The following is a 14402-nucleotide window of genomic DNA, read 5'->3' as shown; positions in this document are numbered from 1 at the left end:
GAGTGTGCACTCAGTAGTTGTAATGTCTCACACACACACACACAAGCCCAACCATATAACTTAAGACAAAATTGAACAGGTGTGATCTTGTCAAATGTTAGTTGTAGACTAGTTGGCCTGGAACATTAGAACAATCCAACAAGAACAGGCCATTCAGCACAACAGAGCTTGCCAGTCTTATCTACCTAATTCTTCCAAAACAACAGCAAGTCGAGTTTTGAGGGTCCCTAAAGTCCTTCTGTCTACCACACTACTTGGTAGCTTATTCCATGTGCCTGTAGTTTTCTGTGTGAAGAAAAGCTTCCTAATATTTGCGTGAAATTTACCCTTAACAAGTTTCCGACTGTGTCTCTGTGTTCTTGATGAACTCATTTTAAAGCAACAGTCTCAATCTACTGGAGTAATTCCCTCCATAATTTCAAAACACTTCAATCATGTCACCTCTTAATCTCCTTTTGCTTTAACTGAAACGTCTTAACTCCTTTAATCTTTCCAACAGTCTTTGAATCAGCCTAGTCACTCTTCTATGCAGGATATGTCAGACCACCCAACCGGCGGTCATGGGAGCTCCCCGACTTGCTAAGATTCTCTGGGATATTCAGGTAATGTGGCATGCCATTAGGTGTATTGGCTATTCAGTCGGAGTGCCTTACGAGCTCCTTGAAATCCATCCATCCATTATCCAACCCGCTATATCCTAACTACAGGGTCACGGGAGCCAATCCCAGCCAACACAGGGCACAAAGCAGGAACCGATCCAGAGCAAGGTGCCAACCCACTGCAGGACACACTAGGGACAATTCAGAATCACCAATGCACCTAACCTGCATGTCTTTGGACTGTGGGAGGAAACCGGAGTACCTGGAGGATCACCACGCAGACACGGGGCGAACATGCAAACTCCACACAGGGAGGACCCCGGGAAGCAAACCCGGGTCCCCTTACTGCGAGGCAGCAGCGCTACCCACTGCGCCACCGTGCCGCCCCTCCTTGAAATCCATAATTACATTAAGCAGTTTTTAGAATATATTCATGTATATAGGGTGGGCCAGATCTAATTATGCAATTTTCATTACGCTATAACTTATTAAGTTTATTACATAGAAAATCACCCGAAAATTCCCAGACCATCGAAAAGTGTGCAAACTGACGACATGAAGAATCATCTTTGTGCCGAACTGGAATTTTCCCTGCATAAATCAAAGGCATCCAGACGATCTGGATCTGCATAATTAGATCTGCAGCACCCTGTAGAAAAGAATAACTTGATTGGGGTTAGCACAGAAATACTCTTGGAGTTAGGGGTGCCGATGTCAAATCAGTATAATAGCACCAAAACAGACTGTAGCAAAGAAACATTTTCTTGTTAATATTAATAGTTCAGACTATCCATCCATCCATCCATCCATCATCCAACCCGCTATATCCTAACACAGGATCACGGGAGTCAGCTGGAGCCAATCCCAGCCAACACCGGGCGCAAGGCAGGAAACAAACCCCAGGCAGGGCGCCAGCCCACCACAGTAGTTCAGACTATTGAACTGTAATTCTCACATATCAAACGTAGCAGGCAGAAGAAAAAAAAAAAAAAGAAAATGACTATAAAACTCATAAGGACTCATGTATGATTTCTGATATTAACATCGATGGTAGGAAATTGCTTCAAATGAATAGGCTTGCTGCCTTAATGTACATAAATAAGCATGTATTAACAATCTTTTACCGTGATGGGTCCACAATTTTGTAAACTACTCCAGAGGGTGCAGTTGCACTTGGTATGCCAGTTGACATGAAATACAATTCCCCTGTAAAGGCAAAAAAAAAAAAATCAATGAATCATGTCTGGATAAAGAAAATGCAGCGTACAGATCTCCCAAAATCAGCACAAATAAAGTGTCCTATTTACATAACCTCCATAAGCAAGGAATAGCTGAAGTCTGCAATGGCTAAATCATGAATCCTTTGATTCATGTAAGGTTATCCAGATGTGAGAAATTCAAACCAGAGTCTTTCCTAAAGCTTCGACCAAATGAAAAGTATATAAATAATTAATAAAGACTCAAAGAGTGTAGCTAGAGGCCATCACACAACACATCTGATGTATTCTCTTCCTGCTGTTTGAAGAAAACTAAAACAAGGTGAAGATTAAGTTATTGTATTAAAAAATGTTTTGTTTTATTGCATAAAAAGGCCTTCCTCTTTTATTTGGATCAACAAACTACCTTTTAAAATTATTAAAAAAAAAATACACACTTTCCAGAATTAGATTGGCTTCGTGACAAAGCTGTTAAAGCTACTGCCTCAAGGGTTCACATCTTGCGCCCAGTCATTGTTTTGTGAAATCTGCATGTTGTTCCTGAGCCTGCGTGTTTCCTCCCAGTCATTCTGGTTTTCCTTCTCCATCCCCAGAGACACGTGTTTCTAATTCTAAAGTGTGAGTTGGCCCTGCGACGGACTGGGGCCTTGTTCAGGGCTGCTTCTCACCTTGGGCCCAGAAGTGCCAGGATAGGCAGAGCACAACTGTTGAAGTGTTTTACAATACTATGTTACTCTTCAGAATTAATAATGAAGAAATTGATTAAAGAATAAAGTTACCTGCCTCATCTTCAGCAAAAGAAATGATGTACTGATAATAGTTATTGATGAGTCCAGGGAACATGCATGTTTGTCCCATGCCCATGCAGATCTCATGGTAGTCCCACTGGCTTGACTGTCTGTTTTCTTGCAAAGACATTAACCTCCTGCAAAGATGAGCAGATGCAATAATAATGTATCAAACTTTCTACCGCATTTAAATAAACGATATACTGTACAATGATTCATTTATATATGAAATGTCTCAAAATCTGTAAATCATATACTAATAAAGGGCAAAGCCCTCACTGACTGACTCACTGACTCACTCATCACTAATTCTCCAACTTCCCATGTAGGTAGAAGGCTGAAATTTGGCAGGCTCATTCCTTACAGCTTACTTACAAAAGATAGGCAGGTTTCATTTCGAAATTCTATGCATAATGGTCATAACTGGAACCTATTTTCGTCCATATACTGTAATAGCCTGCAGCTCGATGGCCGTGGGAGCCAGAGTTGCGTCTCGCATCATCACACCTCCCACGTAATTGAGCGCCTGCCCATATAAGGTAAATATTCACGGGTCAAGGACTGTGCTTAGCATATTCATAAGTAAAAATATCTGAATCACAAACTGATGTTAATTATATTTTGTCCATAAATCCTTATTAAATAATTCCAAATAGTCTGTCCGCTTCCTTTCATAGCTTTTCCGATGGTTGTGCTGCTTCCAGACATGTATTTTCGTATTAAAGCATTTAACCAATCACATTTCAGCCATCATTTGTTGCCAGGCAGAGAGGCCTTAACAATCCGTTGTGCAGGCACTCTAACACATAATAAATGTCGATTAACCTGTTGCTTCAACCAATCAGATTTTGAGTTGCTGTCAGTAGGGCCCTCTAGCAGGCGTACGGCAACGTCAACGTATTCAGACCCATTGATTGGATAGAAGCCGATATGAGGAACTCTACGAGGCCACTGAACGCACCGGAAATGCTCCGATTGCAAGATCCTTGCGCGCACTACGGCCAACTTCATGGCAGGATTCTGGACAATATTATTTGCCAGACACAGACCAGATTTCAAGACCATGAAAACCTGATGTTTGTCACGCTCCTCGAGCCCCAGAAGTTTCGGGAATACAAGAAAAATTTCATGCATGCAGCCTTCTCCAGTTTAACACAAGAGCCACGGAGCGGTTTTTGATCTGTCTTGGCTAAAAACAGAACCGACTGTAATGTATGCCAGGGATGATTTTGCAGGAGAATCTCCCACTGATCTCCTTAACTTCCTTCATCAGAAAAATCTGTATGAGAGCATGGGGCAGCTGTTCATATTGGTATATTTGGCGGTGACCATTCCCGTGTACACTGCTTCTATCGAGCGGACATTTTCAGCCCTAAAGCAAATTAAAACTTATGCCAGAAATACGACAGGGCAGGTTCGACTTTCAGCATTAGCTTCGATGGCGACTGAGGTGCATGGATAATTCATACGACAGGGTAATTGAACTGTTTTGAGGAAAGAGAGGAGGATGGATTTTGTTTACAAATAATCCGAATTTTTGGTGAGTAAAATGTTGCGATTTTCCTAAATAATATTGCAAGTTTATGAGTTGTTATTGATGTTTTTTATGTGTGTTGTGGCTGTGGCTGCAGTAGAACGGAACTTCTTCACCCCTGGTTTGTCTATTCAATAAAGGCATTTATTGTGGCTACAGGAGTTATCTTATATATGTATATATATATATATACTGTCAAATATATGAACCACATGCTGTGGCGCAACACAAGAGGCTTTGCCTTTAGAGCTGACGTCCGAGGTTCGATTCCCGAGAAGGAGTGCAGTGAGTGTGTACGCCTGATGAGCCCAGAATTTGGGCGAAACACGTGCCGAGTACTCTATGCATTATGGTTAACACAGAAAAACAGATCACCAATTGAAGCTTTATGAATAATGGATACTTTATTTGCCATCAATAATTGTTTTGGTAAAGCCATACTCAGTGTAATCCTCCTTCCATTTTCTAATTTTTTTGTGACTAGCCATGATTAAATAAACGGTAAAAAAGTAAGAGCGAAGCGACGGTGACTTATTGAGGCAGGCAGGCGAGAGCACAATAGCACGCGGGCCCGATGTAGTGCATGTTAAGTCGATCTAAATTGTGCGTCAGATTCGAAAAAATATATCTTTTCAAGTTCTATTTGGATATAAGTAGGTTCTATTTAGTTGACAGAAATATCTTTGGTAGCAATGTAAGTTGAATTTAATCTTTAAATTTCTATGATGAAGAAAAATTTATGCAATGATGACAAAATTTAACTTACATTCCTACCAAACATATTTCTGTCAACTAAATAAAAATTACTTATATTTAAAATTTAAATAGAACTTGAACAGATACGATAGTTCACAATACCCATGCAGCACTAAGTGCACGTAAGAGCGGGAGTCATCCGTTTTAACAAGCAGCGTATTGCACTGATACGAAATAGCCTGCCCATTTAATTATTTAGGAATGGATAGATAAATTAAGATTTTGTACAAATAATGTTTTTCATTTTTCTTCCTCGATGGATTCTGGCACCCCGAGCAACAGCTGCTCGCACCCCAAAGGGTATATATATATATATACTGTATATGTGTGTGTGTGTATATGTATGTCTGTATATATGTATATGTATATATATATATTGTAATGGATGGCCGGCCATTTATCCCGGCCAATACCCCCAAGCCGCCAGGTGGAGCCCTCCTTGCAGCGTGGAGGTCCCCAGAAGACCAGCAGGGCATCATGGACATTGGAGTTTTTATGCAAAGCCCTGCTGGATGCCGTGGGGGCCACAGGAGGGAGCTGCAGGGAGGACCGAGGGCTTCTTGTGCCCTGTGACCCGGAGGTTCGTCACAGGAAGAGCGACGGACTTCCGGGTTGAAGAAAAGAGCTTTTACCTGACCCGGAAGTGATTGAGGATCACATGGATTGGGGATTGAGAACACTTCCGGGTCAGGGAGTATAAAAGGACTTTGGGAACTCGCAGACAATGAGCTGAGCTGGGTGGAAGGGTGGCAACGCGTCTGGGAGCTGGAGGATTGGTTATTTGTATTATTGTGGTTTATTAGTGATTTATATGAGTATTGTGGAGGAGAGTGTGCTTTGTACACTGTGGAAGAAAAATAAAGTCGATTTGAGGACTTTTACCTGGTGTCTGGAGTCGTGGACAGGGGTTCAAGGGAGCGAGAGCGCCCCCTATCGTTCACAATATGTATGTGTAAATATATGTATATGTTTATATGTAGATATGTATGTATATATATGTTTATGTGTGTGTGTGTGTGTGTATATGTGTGTGTATATATATATATATATATATATATATATATATATATATATATATATATATATATATACTGTGTGGGTTGGCACCCGCCGGGATTGGATTCCTGCCTTGCTCCCTGTGTTGGCTGGGATTGGCTCCAGCAGACCCCCGTGACCCTGTGTTCGGATTCAGCAGGTTGGAAGATGGATGGATGGATGGATATATATATATATATATATATATATGACAGCAACACTCATAACAGTGACAAAACAATTACATTGTCAATCATGTTACGTTATTTTCAAAATGTTTCCTTTTCTTTTTCATTACTTCTTTAACACACTACTTCTCCGCTGCGAAGCGCAGGTATTTTGCTAGTATTTAATAATCTCAAAGGATAAGTGACGCCGTGTTTTGCACTGCTGCCTCACAACTGACAGTTGGGCTCAATTTTCTGCCTGGTTATTATCTGTGTGGAGTCTCAGTGTTCTCCCTGTGTCTCCACAACTCTTCTCAGGCTATGTCCACACTACTATGTTTTCATTTAAAAAAACACCATTTTTAATCCAAAACGGACATCATGCTTACTAGAGTTTTCACAACAACAAAAACAACCGAAAATGCATATGTCATGGCTTTTTGCCTGCACTGGGCATGGATGCATCGGTGTAACAATCCTAGAAAGAAAGAGTGGTAATGCCAACGGCCATGAGGTTTATTGCAAAACTGTAACTGGTGGTACTCTGTCTTCTGCGCATGTATCAAATTGTACAAAATGCAATTTAGATGTATACAGGTAAACAACAAAACAAATGCCATGGGAAGCAACTCCTCTGTGTCCACTATATAGGAATATGTTTTTTTTCCGTGAAAGGTAACCAATCAGGGAATGAGACGTAAAGAACAGGAACCAAACAGGGAAAGAGACATTGTAATGAGCAGGATCCAGTTAAGAAAAGGCCTTGTAATGAGCACAAGCAAATCAGAGCGCAATTAAGAGTCTGTGTTTTAACTCGTTCCCATTACAATGCCGAGACTGCGTTGTCAGAAGTATGTGGCTGTAGAGAGCGTTTTCAAAAGTCTTTGTTTTCGGAGAATTAAAACACCAGTTTGTGTGGATGAAAGCCAAAAACGGAGACTAATATCTGTGTTTTTAAACAAAACCGTCAGAGTGTGGATTGGGTTTCAGCATACTCTGGCGTTTCTCATATCCCACAGATGTATGCGTAAGGTTCATTTAAATTGGAGTTTTGTAAATCTGTGCGAGTGAGGGAACGTGCTTGACCGTGCCCTGTGAAGTAACTGCCATGCTGTCCCATCTGCTTCTTGTACCCTAAAACGACATAAATGGGTTCAAGAAAAGAACAGATAGAAAATGATTTGATTATTCAGTAGTATACCATTAATACTTCATTGATACTTGTGACTTTCTCTGCTACATTACATTTATAAATCCGGGCAAAATACAAGTGCAAAAGAAGTCTCACCCACTCATAAAGTCTCCAAATATATACATTCCATTAAGGTTAGGATACTCGCAGCCCCTGTAGATGTAGCCCCCCGTCACTGACTTGCCCATTTTGTGTGGATATGCATATATCGGAAGTACATCATCTGTTGAAACAGAAAAAACTGCATTTTAGTACCTCTGTTTATGGATACTCATTAAACAATGCTGGTTTTTTTTTTTTTTGTTAAATTATAACTAAACTAATTTATTTGGGAAAAGTCGTGTCTTGTTATAATGATAAAACTATAGTTGTCATCCACTTCCAATAAAGACTTGGGAAGCATAATGTTTACATCTACTCCAGCTAGCAGTTTATTGGAGCTGAGTTTATTTAAGCAGATGCTAATATAGCTCATAAAATAATGAAAAAAAAAACATTTACAATGTACGTTCTGCTTTGGGCAAGTAACTGCGATTCTGATAACACTTTCTGCCAACAATGACCTGAAAATCATTGAAAGTGCTATGCATTTGTTTTACTAGACATGCAATGTTAATTTCCTTGTACCTAAAATGGAATGTAAATAAAGAAAAAAAACGTGAAGGCCAACGATAAAAAACTATCCGAGACAACACTTTGAATACAAAATAATGATAATAAATGATTGTAATCCAACAGAAACACCCAAGACTCAGACGCTTTCTTGTATCAGTTTAAAAACACGGCGCAAGTCAAAGACAGCATGACTGCAGGCCGCTCTACCTAATGATCTGTTTGCACACAGCTTCTTGTCATAACAAGAGAACCCTTCTTTCGCTCTCCAGCCGTAGTTTTTCCCACTTTCAATGATGTCTACTTCTTCATATTTATTTTGGCCCACATCCCCACAGAAGATTCTCCCTTTTCCTTCTTTGGTGGTCGGGTCTCCTCGATCTACAGAACATCTCCACATGTTGCGAACTCCATACGCATAAACCTCCGGTCGAGCTTTCAGGTCGTGGATGAATGGATTATCAGGAGGAATTCTGTAGAGTGGCCCTTTGTTATTGTTGTCGACATCAATTCTGAGCACTTTACCCAAGAGTGCTGACCTGAAAATAACCAAAGTTAAAGAAAGCTCATTAATAAACTATTGTTTAGCTTTTACTAACTGCTCAACTCATGCCTTTTCAGACCTTTGTCTAGAGTTAAAAACCTGTAGGGATATTAAAAACAAGGAAGCATTTTTACTCCTTTACTGTATACGTTTTTCAAGTCAAAACATGAAATTCTCTTTATCTCCTGTGGCAGTAGATGGAATGCTTTCAGGCCTGATTTGAACTTGCAAAATCCAGTAATTAACCCTCTTTCTCCCCTGGCATTTTCACCTTTTTTTCAAATTTAATACATTCTTGCAAAGCTCAGTAAATGTTACACTTTAAATTCAATCTGACAACGATTAAATCTGGCACCTAGAAAAAAAATGCAAAATACAAACAAGAGAAATATAAAAAAGAAAACTACGAAAAATAAGTAGGCTTTTAAAATGGAACTATTTTCATAAAACTATTTGTGAAAATATACGTCTAGCTTTAAATCGCACGTATACAGGTCAAATTCCGTTATAACGAACTCCCCGGGACCTAAAAAATATTTTGTTATCACGAAAAATTCGTTGTAATGAGATTCTGTATTTGTTACTATAGTGCTTTCTTTAACTTGTGCCCAGGCATTTGCAATCATTTCAATAGCTTCTTTTATGTTACTTTTAGTCTCCTCCTGTTTACAAGATATGCTGACGAGAATTTTTCTCAGCATTTCCTTGCGATAATACACTTTCCCGAAGCATAATTGCAGCGTCAGTGGAAGATTGTTTGTCCGTTGCCAGGGCAGGGCAAAAACATGCTCATAGCGCTGCAGTGAAGTGACACAGAAGCAAATCATAAAAGATCGGGGTCGCGCTATAAGTCCCTGTCTTGCACCCAAAAACACGAGGCTGAGTCGCAGTACTTTAGGAAAACCAACTTTATTCAGCTTGAAACAGGAACGGCACACTTATTATTGTAGCGTGATCTGCCAATCTGCTATACACAGACACAGCAGTCAGGCTGCATCACGCTTCGATATCTTTTCTGTTTGGTTTGGCAGAGAGATGCAGCATATCTTTGAGCCAGCTGTTGCTCCAGCAACATATAAACAGTCTTTCATAGACACGGAGATTGGACTTCACGGCGCTCTCCGGCGTAGTCGTCCAGTTAGGGGAGGTCCCAAGAGAGTTTACAAACCTCACATTTTCTTGAATGAGTGCCGCATTAATAGGAATGTTTCTTGAACGAGCATCTCTGAACCACATAAAAACTGCTTTTTTCGATGTCTTCAAATGCATCAGTTCACATACATTTGCAACCCGAGATTTTTTTTATTTTTTTGCTCGGTCTTTCAAGAAAGTTGACAGCATCGATGATGAAATTCCGAATTCACTGGCAACGTCTTTTTTTATTTTTTTTGCCGCAATCGAGAGCTGCAAAAATGTAAAGTTTATTTTCTAATATGAGTTGTTATCATTTTTTCATGTCTGCCAATTCTATAGGAGGGTGACAATGAGTTAAATTCCAATGGATGTTTTTTAAATGTTGACGAGCAATAAGCAAAAGGTATCACTGAAAACCACAGGAAACAAAAAGGGCAAAAAAAAAACAGTATGAGGAAAGTTTGAAGAAAGAAAAAAAAAATGAGGATCGTTGTTCACAACTGAGCTGCGGCCACAAAACTAACTGCTCTGCGGATGATTCATTCAGGTATTTCAAGGTCTTTTGGGCACTTTGTTATAACGAAAGTATCTGCTGAATGTACTTTGTAATAACAAGATTTCTATAGACTCGCGTCATATGGGGAAACTGTTAGGACCATAAAAATACTTCGTTGTAATGAAAATTTTGTTGTAAAGACATTCGTTATAACGGAATTTGACCTGTATAGTGCTAAACCACACACTCATACAGTGGATGAAATAAGTATTGAGACCCCTGAATTGTTTTTTACATTATGTGTGAACGGAACCCGGGCACAGACAGGCAGACATGTTGTATTTCCACCACCACACATTTATTTACAAATATTTACCGTCCAAAGTGCACATACAACCCCCAAAGTCCTGGCCACACAACGCCTTACTCTTTTCAGGCCGCCTCCTCCAGCAAGCTCAGTCCTTCCTTCTCTCCCGACTCCAGCCCCGAATGCAGGGAGGCGGCCCCTTTTATGCACACCCAGATGTGCTCCAGGTGCTTCCCGGCAATCTCCCACCAACTCACCCCCGTGTGGCGGAAGTGCCGGCTGTGCTCCCGGAAGCACTCCGGGTGTCCATGCTTCTCTTCCCCCCAGCACTTCCAGGTGTGGTGGAAGTGCTGAGGTCCAGGATTCCCAAGGCATCGGGGTGCCCCCTGGCGGTGACCACAGGCCCCTACAGGGTTGGGCTTCCAAGCCCTCTACCCGTGGCCCCCAAAGCAACCAGGGTGGCGGCCCCCACGTGGTCCAAGGTGGGTGCACACCCTCTTCCGTGACATGTTCAAGCTACAGGCCCCTATCACTAATGAACAAAGATGTAAAAACGCTTGCCCTAAGGCTGCATACTGCTACAACTGATCCGTCCAGACCAGACGAGATTGATTAAATCATGTAAGGCTTCTGAATTTGTCCACAAGTTTTATTACTTTATTCCCCGTGCGTAGACTTAAACGTCGGATGCAGGAAAGACTTTTGACTTTCTAAACTGGATTTACAGATCGTATTCCACCGCAAGGGTTAAGTTCATGGGCATGACTAAAACACAATAGTCAGCACCATCAGAGAGTCTAAGCAACTCGGACATCTTCATCTCCTTTCAGATTACAAAGGGCTCAAGGCAGGGCTTCCCGTTGTCACCATTAGTATACCTTACCTTGTCCAATACGAAAATGGCACCAGCACAAGCCTATACAGGCAGTCCCCGGGTTACATACGAGATAAGGACTGTAGGTTTGTACTTAAGTTGAATTTGTATGTAAGTTGGAACAGGTACATTATTTTAATAAATGCTATTGTTGACCGACTGTAACCAAGTGCTCTGCCAATGAATGATGCAGTTTCACCTCTCTCTGACCTTTTTATTATTTCTACTTTATTTTCAATGGTGATTGGTTTTCTCTTCTTTTCTGTATCACCAGCACTTGCATCAGATTTGTGTTTCAGAGACATTCTTGAAGGGTGAAGACAAAAGGTTAAGATGAGTTCTTCTGCTCAGCACTGTACACACTGTCACAGCAGGAAGGCACCCGTCGTCAACACGTCTGATGTACTGACAAAAGACGACTTTCTGCTATGTGCGTAACAGTACAAGCAGGCTTGCTATTGAGAATAAATGGGGGCGGTGAGGGGGGTTTCATCATGCACCCACCACACAGTCACCTCCACTACAGTATGCTGCCTGCAGTGTCCACCCACCAAGAACGAACACGGTGCGGCCAAAGGTGGGTAGTGAATCGCCCAACCCCAATTCAACAGCAGCCATCCGAGGCATATTACAATGCTACCCCCGCTGCCCTGTTCACCCTCAAGGGCCACCATTCAGCCACAACCGAGTCACTGCTTGCAGCATCACCAGCCGTGTGTGCTGGGCTGGCAGTGAAACGCCCCCCTCTGCTCCATCCAGCCTGCGTCAAGTCAGGAGCAGCAGCTACAGCGGCGTAGTGGGCGGGCAGGGAACCATTGTCCTGCACATGAGCAATAGCTGTGGCCTCGATGACTATGGACCACGGGTCACTGCTTGCCGCTGGGAGCCGCCTGAGGGACACTACACGGCACGAACAGCGAAATCGCCCCCCTCCAGCCGCCGCTTGCAGCATCCCCAGGCCAAAGATGACAGAGCGGCTGTTACTGAGGAGCATACATCGCAGCTGTGGCCTCGTTCGTAAGTCGTAGGTTGGATGTCCATAACCTGGGGACTACCTGTATTCAGAAAACATTTCTGGTTGACCTGCATATTTTTCTCCTTTCTGGTTGCAATGTGCTGTTAATACTTTGGGAGGATACTGTATTTTTGATAATCATAGCCCCAGAAAATTCCATAAACTATGCAAGGTAACTTCTTCCTCTTTTTTCTTTTATCCAAAGCTCTGCTCCCTCCTTAAGAGCATGGGCTCTCTTTTAAGCTCAAAGTCCTAGCCATCTTGCTTACTTGCTTAGTTTTAGCCTCTCTTTGTTCCTCTTTCTTCTTTGTGCTCTTTTTTAATGTAAAATTTCTTCTCAGTCTCTCCCCTTCTGCAGTATCTACACTCATGATACTCCTCCCGTTCTTCTTCCATTTGTTGGAACAACGTTTTAAGAAACATCAAGCTGTGCTCTAAGAAGCCTGACTATCAATATAGCAATTTCAGTTATATCTAACTTCATCATTGTTTGAATATGGGTATTGCCCTTAGCCCATTTTGTTACTCTTGTCACATCACCGAGCCTGGAACGTTGTTAGAAATGTTTAGGATATGTCTGTCTGTCTGCCATGTCCTTGTGCTCTGCTCTCTGTTCCTAGTTCCCTCTTTTTCATACACTGTGTGCTTAATTACAATGTCCTTGTATTTTCAATGTCTATGCCCTTGTGTTTTCATCCTGTTTATCTGTGATTCTTATCCAAATGAAAGATCTAGCACTGAACACCGTAGCAGCTAAACCCCCAAATAGTTCCAGGATAATAACATCCCGAGGTTATCAGTATTCACCAGAGGGTAACATCTTTGAATAATGTTATTCATCTGGAATTGTCTGAAACTTGAATTAATAAAGCTTCAGTCAAATCTGGCACCACCTGGGAAAAGGCCTCATTATCATTTAAAGCACTGGTAGATATTCTCCCATAATACCCCTTGTTTTCACTTAAACTTTCACTCAGTCTGTGCTTTATTCTGCTCTAAGTTGACTGCTGACATCTGATAGATACCAGCAAGTACAACATGTGATATTTTAGCATGGTGTTCACGTTTTAGAACCAATGACAAGCCTCTTCAGATTACATTGTTCTGTTTTATGTTTCTCTTAACAATTCATCGATCCTCTCCCACAACTACCTTCATGTTAAAGAGAAGCCATAAGATGAGATTCAAATAAACTGAACCAGACCTTCCACATCATTTGAGTGTTCTCAGAATCACAGCAGTCTCATTTATTAGTTTATATTTTCAGTTAATACTCTCTACAGAACAGCACAGTGGTTAGACAGACATCTTACTTGTTCTGAGCGTTTCCAAAATCTCCAAATGGATCACCAGCCATTCCTCCATCTCCGGTAAAGATGTATAGAAATCCATCGTCGGCAAACAGCAACTGCCCCCCATTATGATTAGAAGCTGGTTCATCTATCTCTAAAATAATCCTGTAAGGACAATCAAATGAATGTTTAGAACTGTTTGAAACATTTCAGTTACTTATTATACAAGTACACTAATAACGGGTCCTCCCTGCGTGGAGTTTGCATGTTCTCTCCGTGTCTACGTGGGTTTCCTCCCACAGTCCAAAGACATGCAGGTTAGGTGCATTGGCGATCCTAAATTGTCCCTAGTGTGTGCTTGGTGTGTGTGTGTGTGTGTGTCTGTGTATGCCCTGCGGTGGGCTGGCGCCCTGCCCAGGGGTTTGTTTCCTGCCTTGTGCCCTGTGCTGGCTGGGATTGGCTCCAGCAGACCTACTATGTACTACTGTACATTATCTGCCCTTCAACCAAGTTTGGCATCATTTACAGACTTAACCAGCTTATTGATTATATTCGTGCCCAGATTTTTTATTTATATTAAAAAGAGCAGCTGCCCCAGCAATGATCTCAGAGGGATACCACTATTAACATCATCTAATTTTGAAAATTTTCCCCTCACCATACCCCTTTGCTTCCTGTGTTTCAGCAAACTTTTTACCCACCTAAATCCCCCTAAATTCCCTCAATACCATAATATTGTAAAATAACATTCCCATAGCTGCTTATTCCAATTGAGGGTCCCAGGGGCACCAGAGCCTATACCAGCAGCAATGGGAAGAAGACAGGAAGAAGCCCTGGGCT

General features: G+C 41.6%; 1 protein-coding gene and 1 long non-coding RNA gene across 2 annotated transcripts in view; one reads left to right on the top strand and one right to left on the bottom strand.

The window, feature by feature from the left end:
• hhipl1 (HHIP-like 1) overlaps positions 1-14402 on the bottom strand; it is a 55384-nt gene that overhangs the window by 17625 nt on the left and 23357 nt on the right. The window contains exons 3-7 of the mRNA XM_039741910.1: positions 13584-13727; positions 8111-8439; positions 7385-7511; positions 2596-2741; positions 1724-1805 (exon numbers count right to left, since the gene is read on the bottom strand). Coding sequence (XP_039597844.1) covers positions 1724-1805; positions 2596-2741; positions 7385-7511; positions 8111-8439; positions 13584-13727 — 828 coding nt within the window. The remainder of the gene's footprint in view (positions 1-1723; positions 1806-2595; positions 2742-7384; positions 7512-8110; positions 8440-13583; positions 13728-14402) is intronic.
• LOC120518903 overlaps positions 1-14402 on the top strand; it is a 36407-nt gene that overhangs the window by 20674 nt on the left and 1331 nt on the right. The gene's annotated exons all lie outside the window — the stretch shown is intronic.

This window comes from Polypterus senegalus, chromosome 18, assembly GCF_016835505.1.
Source record: "Polypterus senegalus isolate Bchr_013 chromosome 18, ASM1683550v1, whole genome shotgun sequence".
NCBI classification, from domain to species: Eukaryota; Metazoa; Chordata; class Cladistia; order Polypteriformes; family Polypteridae; genus Polypterus; species Polypterus senegalus.
This window is presented reverse-complemented; position numbering and strand designations above follow the sequence as displayed.